Source organism: Physeter macrocephalus, chromosome 21 (assembly GCF_002837175.3).
Source record: "Physeter macrocephalus isolate SW-GA chromosome 21, ASM283717v5, whole genome shotgun sequence".
NCBI classification, from domain to species: domain Eukaryota; kingdom Metazoa; phylum Chordata; class Mammalia; order Artiodactyla; family Physeteridae; genus Physeter; species Physeter macrocephalus.
The window spans coordinates 27,314,418-27,321,541 of NC_041234.1; the positions used below are offsets into that span (position 1 = coordinate 27,314,418).

Below are 7,124 nucleotides of genomic sequence, written 5' to 3' on the forward strand. Positions count from 1 at the left end.
AAAATAACACAAATTATTTTAGAAAATTTGAAAATACAGGCAAGCACAAAAAGAAAAGAATAATTCCCTTTAATCCCACCACTCAAATATAATATCAAATAATACCTGACATTTGTGAAATTCTTACTCTATATATACCTAGGGCAGCTTTTGATACCTAATATTTCACAAACAGGATTCACTAATACGTATTTAATATACATGTGATATATATATATATATATACACACATATATATGGTAAATATACATATGTATATATTTAACCTTTACAAAAAAGGTACTACTTTTTTATAAACTAGTTTTTTTCACCTAACAAATAAGTCACAATCATTTTCTCATAATATCTGTATTCTGGACTGGAGAGTGTTATTTAAAGAGTTCCACATTCATATCCATCTGTCTCCCTTCACCATCCAGAAACTAAGGACCAAACTGAGCCCAGCAGTGAGTCCTAGGAAGCTGGCTTGCTGCTAGCTGTATACAGTGGTGTAACTGACTCAGCCGCAGTTGAGAATGGGAAATGGAATTAACATACAACTCTCACTACTCAGGGAAGCCAACTCCCACCTCTGCCTTAGAGCTTTCTGCTGGGGACTACCTATCCTATCTGTCCATCGGACAATATAACATGCAACTCCTTTTAGCTACTAGATCTCCTGTGCCCTCATCCCATACTCTTTTAGGTTTTCTCACCACCACCACCCTTCAATGTGAACATATTACCTACATTCTCTGCCTCTTGTCTTCACTGTCTGCCCCCCAAAACACCAAGCTCTCCAGACACTGACCCACAGGAAGTTTGATATTCCATTCTCTTATGTAGCCTGGCCTATGTGTACACTTGAGGAGGTGAACTATATTTGGATTTGATCCAGCTTCCATGGCAGAAAAGAGTCTGCAATGGGTGTACCATTGCTCACCTAGACTATTGCAATAGCTCTCACTCCCTCAAGTGTTGCCTTTCTCACCACTGCACCTTCTGCTCCACAAATCCACCCACATAGCTGTAAGTGAGCTTCCTAAAAATTCATTGTTTTGCCATTTCTCTGCATAAAATACTCCAGTGTGCCACCATGGCCTATGGGATGAAGCCCAAGTTCCTGTTGCAAAGTCCTCTGTGATCTCTGTTGCCGCTCCTATAGCCATTCCACCTATCACTTCTGCGTCACTCTGTCTGCTCTAGTAATTCTGAGTTGTTGTTCCCTGCCCTCCTGACACCATTTCACACCCTTGTGCCTTTGCACATACTTCTCTTCCAGTGTAAAATGCTCCCCCCTTCTTATCTGCCTGGAAAACTCCTATTCATCCTTCAAAGTCCTATTCCAAAGATAGTCCCAGAAACTCAAAGTACCACCCTACATATTCTTTATTAATTACAAAGAGGAAAAGTTACCTTTACCATGTAGAAACCTAGCTAATGCCACCTTAACCTGGTGGTCAAATTTATCATCATCATTAATGGGACAAACAGACATCATATGCCCCCAATGAATGATGCAATCTGATACTATTCTTGTCAAAAATAGTTCACCTGAATCTAATCCTGAAGGAACAAACACTTCCAAATGGAAAGATTTTCTGCAAAACTGGCCTGAACTCTTCAAAAATGTCAGTGGCCAGGAAAGACCAAAGCAAAACAAAAGGCTCAGAAATGGTTCCAAAATTAAAAGATGCTCAAGAAGCATAACAACTAAATGCAATGTGTGATCCTTGATTCCATCCTGGATCAAAGGGGAAAAAACAGCTACAAATAACATTATTTAGAGGACTGGTGAATTTTGAATATGGATTATATATTAGATAATAAAGGTGGGTCAATGTTAAATTTCCTGAGTACAGTCATTGTATTGTGGTTACGGAGGAGAGTGTCCTTGTTCTTAGGACACGTTGAAAGGGCTAAAGTGTTGCTATATCTGCAGTTAGCAATGGTTCAGCAAAAAGAAACAAGTAAACAGATAAATATGTGTGTTTGTATATCTAAATAGAGAGACAAAGGAAATGCGATGGCAAGTGTTGACAATAGAGAAATTACAGGTGAAGGGTACACAGGTGCTCATTATTCTATTCACCTTTGCTGTAGGTTTGAAATTTTTCAAAACCAAAACTTGGACAGAATAAGTAATAAAAACAAACAAATGAACAAAAAGCTTTGTTCCAGGTCATGTTTTCTGTGAAGCCTTTCATGATAGCCTTCCTGGCTGCCCTGGTCCCCTAGCACAGACGCACATAAAACAATGAATCACCCTCTCTTCCGGACTCTTTCATGATTATGTATCTCTCTGACTAAACTGTAAGCTCTTTGATATCTGGGCCTGTGTGTGTTGTGTTGGATCTACACAATGCTAGAACTGTACCTGACACTGACTGGATGCTCAGCTGATGCTTTTTTAAAAAAATTAATCGAGCTGATTCTTGAGGCTTGGAAAGGATTCAGTAAGCAAGAAGGAGCAAGAGCGTTTTCTCAAGGGAGAGGAGTGGCAGGAATGTATATGTTGCAATTACCAAGAACGTTTGATTTGTTCGGTCAGAACTGAAGATTTACATACGTGAAAATGCCTAACACACAATAGATTCTTAATAAAAATTTGGTGAATAAATGAATGAATGAGATCGGAAAGGCAGGCTTAGATCAGAGAGGAAAGGGCCTTGACTACTGAATTGAGAAATCTGAGTGTTAACTAGTTCTTGACACCCAGGGTCTTTTCCCAGTGGCAGGAAGAGAGTGTGTTCTTCAGCAAGTCCCTCGTACATGTTTCCCCCTAAATAATAAGGAAAAGTAGAGTTAAGTGAAAGTCTGAAAGTGACCAATTTCCAAACTTAGGAGGAGGAAACATCTTCTCATCCACCCAGGAGAAGTCCTACAGTGGAGTTTTAAGACATCCAAAAATCCCTCAGATGAAAGGGCATCACAGAATATTGGCTGGAAAAATACATGAATCTATTTAATATGAGCCATGCTTGTCTTTGAGAATAGTGTATGGAATTTTTTGGTTAATTTTACTATATATATATATATATATATATATATATATATATATATATATATATATATATATATATATATAGGTTTTTTTTTTTTTTGGCTGTGCTGCGCGGCTTGTGGGATCTTAGTTCCCTGACCAGGGATTGAACCCGGGGCCACTGTAGTGAAAGCGTTGAGTCCTAACCACTGGACTGCCAGGGAAGTCCCTAATTTTACTACATTTTTAAAATTTAAGGAGCATACCTTTGCACACAACCCCAAAATGACAAGGAGTGATGGGGAAGTGATGAGTCTCTGAGCTGCTCTGTGAAAGAATTTGTTAGTTTTAGGTTATAGTTGTTTCGAATCTTCAGTCAAATTCTACAAAAATCTTAGCTGAGAGGAAAGGCAAATCTCAGGGAGCGTTTTAAAAATCTATTTTTGGCCCAGTTATGATGTAGCATTGACTGGCTCCAGAATTTTTAACATTACTGGTTAGAAACCACTGGTGGCAGTCAAAATGACTTGTAGCTTACAAAGCATGCGGGCATTCTTTTTGGAGAAAGTAGACAAGAAAATTTGAGCTGTTGTTTCAGGTAATAAAGTAGAATCAAGTGATAAATCATTTGGGCTGTATGCACAAATGGACAGTGACACAGCTAAATTAGTCACAATTGTTCACCACAGGCCAACTTCATGATAGATAAAGGGCTATATATCAGCAATGTTCCCTTAGAAACAGTCCTGATGTGTCTCTGAGCAGGAACATAATTCTATGGCTACAATCAACAAAGAAGTATCAGGCTAGCTCACCAAGCCCAACCAAACCCCTATCTCGCCGCAGTTTTATAAAGATTAGCATATCACATGAGCCAAATGCTGTGCCCCAGTGTAAAAATATGATACTGTTACTTTGTAGAAAAAGTGTAAGCCCTGTTCTTCAACACCAATAAAATAGAAGCATTCATAGATACTGAGTTCAGTGTGATCCAAAAACTGAAGCATAAAATAGCTATCTGGTAACAGAACATTTTAAAACATCAAGACAGATAAGAACTCGGGCTCGGAAAATAAATGACTATGAAGAAAGATAAAAAGAAGAGAGATCTGGGGTTTCTCTGAAGACCCGGCTCTGCGGCCAAGTCCTCCCTGTAGCGAGCTGCCATTGCCATGGAAACCAGGGGCCTGTGACTCCAGCGCAGGGCGGCGGGGGTGGAGGGGGTGGGGTTGGGGGTGGAGACGGGGTGGTGACCTGTGACCGGTATACTGTCCCCCAGACCCTCTCCAAGAGACTCCACCGAGCTGCTGCTTCCTGAGCTCGCTCCCGGTAGCGGTGCCCCGAAGCAGCCAGGAGAGACCGCTGTCCCGTCGCCTTGATGACAACACCCCCGTGTCCCCTCCTGGCTCAGGCTGTCCATGGCCTCTCCCAGATAACCAGCAGTCTATACATCAGCAGCGGGGTGACAGCGAACAATGAACTCATGCTGTCTACCAACCACATCACGACAGTCATCAACGTGTCGGCGGAGGTGGACAACACGTTCTTTGAAGACATCCAGTACGTACGCGTGCCGGTGGTAGATGCTCCCACCTCGCACCTCTACGACTTTTTTGACCCTATTGCAGATCACATCCACAGCGTGGAAATGAAGCAGGGCCGAACGCTGCTGCACTGCGCCGCCGGGGTGAGCCGCTCTGCCACTCTCTGCCTCGCGTACCTCATGAAGTACCACTCCATGTCGCTGCTGGACGCCTACACGTGGACCAAGTCATGCCGCCCCATCATCCAGCCCAACATCGGCTTTTGGGAACAGCTTATCCATTATGAATTCAAGCTGTTTAGTAAGAACACCGTTCACATGATCAGTTCCCCGGTGGGTATGATTCCAGACATCTACGAGAAAGAGGTCTGTTTGATGATGACGATGTGAGCCATCCTGGTCAGCCTCTGACATCTGCTGCAAATCCTATATCAACATTGAACGATGAACTTTTGTTGGTAAAGGAACTAGAAACCACCTTTTAGAAGGGCAAGCAAAAAGGGAGGGGGGAGTTTTTAGCTTAGTATGCCTTATCTTTAAAGAATAAAATTCATTAAAAGTAAAATGGTGACAATGTTTCTTATCCTGTGAGCGGCACGGCATGGCTGCTGCGGCCTGGCAAGAGAGGAGGGTGCCGAAGGTGGTGCCCAGCTCAGATGGACCTGAACCCTGGGAACTGCCGGAGCAGACTACTAACCCAGGGGTGAGTCCCCCGCAGCCGTTCCTCCCCCCCACCCCCCAACCCAGCGCCCCAATCCCACCTGGTTCTTCCCAATCCAAAGCCAGAAGCTTAGACATCGTGGTACCCGCTGCGTGCTTCTTACAGTAAGTGCCAACCTACTGGATAAGTGGCCTTCTTGGGGTTCTCTGGGAGTCCTGGGGGAGCCTCAGGCCACCCCTGACCCCACCTTCAACCACAGTGACCCAACTCTGGTTTTCTAGATTAGATTTACATGTTAAATAGTTTTCAAAAAAAAACCAATTCCACTATATAAAGTTTTAAAATATTTTTTCCAGTGCTGTACTAAATGGCAAGGTCTTGAGTTGCCCTCAGCAATCCCCACCAGCCTTTGTGAAAAAGGAACATTAATCCTCTTCTCCAGGGCACTTGCTAAGAGAGAGAGCCCGCCTGACACAAGGCCTCCCTTGCTCTCATGGGCTTTGGCATGGTAGGCTGGAGCTGCTGGCCAGGACTGGCTCTGTCACCTCCTCCCATTGTAACTGGGGCCTCTCAGAGCCTCCATTTCCTTACCTGTCAAAACAGTGATAGCCTGTCTCTCCCAGGGTTGCTGTGAGGATTAGATTCCTTAGCATGGAACCTAGCAGGCGAATGGTTTCCTGCTTAGAGGAAAGGGCTGCTCTTGTTATTAAGGATAATCTTTAGCCCTGCTGGTTGGGGGTCAGCACATCCATCCTCACAGCGGCCTTTCCCCCATCTGTATACAGCCCTTTGTTGTCTACACAGCGCTCTTCTAAAAAATCATCTTGTCTATAAAAACAAATGGTCTAAGGTTCTTTTGGACCCTACCTCAGAGGAGGCCTACATTTAGAGCCTTTTCAGCGTTCCCATTGTGTCATTGTATTTAATCCATGTGAAAGCAAGAAACATCATTCCAGGGCCCCCTGTCCCCTACCCAAAGGCCTTATTTATAATCACTGACCATTAGAGCCAGCACCCTGGGGCTCCACCAGGATCCGTGAAGGCACTTGCCAAAGGGACGAATGAGTGGGCCCCAGAAGTAGGCCCTGGAATCCAGGATTGTTCAAGATCCCCAGGTATCTGGCTCTGGCTTGGGAGCAGCTATTCTAATCGAGAATTACTCTAGGTAAACAATATGAGACAAAGAGCACAACCACTGTGGTTGATGCAGACCTGAGGTTCCAGACCCCTTTCTCTCCAAACCCATCTCCACTCCCACTTCCACAAAAGGAGTGTCCAGGGATGCAATTTGGGGGAGTGGGGGTGGGGGACATTATGAAAACCTCTGCTCTAGATGGATCCTCTCCTTTTACAGATAGAAGACCAGGCTCACAAAACACAAGGGCTAGTGTGGCAGATCCTCCACAAAGCAGCCTTTCCGGCAGAAACCCAGAAAGAAAATTTCTTTTCAAGCATTTTTAAAAGAAATTTGTTTGGGTATATATATGTGCGTGTGTTTTCATTTTTTTTAATACCTAAATTAACACACCATAAAATTAACTTTCTTTGGACATACAGTTCTATCACTGTTACCAATGGGTACATTGTGCAACCACTGCCACAATCAGGACACAGAGCAGTTCCATGACTCCAAAAATTTCCCTCATGTCTTCCCTTTGTAGTCAAACTCTGGCCCCCACCCTAACCTCTGTCAAACACTGATTGGTTCTCCATCTTATAGACTTGCCTTTAACAGAATGTCACATTCATTGACTCATACAGGATGCAACCTCTGGTGACCGGTTTCTCTCAGTCTTTGTGATTTACCCATGTTGTACTCCATTGTATGGATGTACCACAGTTTGTTTTACATTCACCTGTGAAGGATATTTGGCTTTGTATTACTTTCCTCGGGGCTGCTATAAGAAAATACCAAAAACTAGGTGACTTAAAACAACAGAAATTTATTTTCTCACAGT

The 7,124-nt window shown here is 43.3% G+C and overlaps 1 protein-coding gene across 1 annotated transcript; it reads left to right on the forward strand.

The window, feature by feature from the left end:
- Positions 1–4,340: 4,340 nt before the first annotated feature.
- Positions 4,341–4,895, forward strand: DUSP21 (dual specificity phosphatase 21). The gene has a single exon (XM_007121515.1). It carries the CDS (start codon positions 4,341–4,343, stop codon positions 4,893–4,895), a length of 555 nt encoding a protein of 184 aa, XP_007121577.1.
- The last annotated feature ends 2,229 nt before the right edge of the window (positions 4,896–7,124 follow it).

Excerpts from the sequence above, each read along its gene's own strand:
- DUSP21 (XM_007121515.1), top strand. The coding sequence starts at position 4,341 with ATGACAACACCCCCGTGTCCCCTCCTGGCTCAGGCTGTCCATGGCCTC.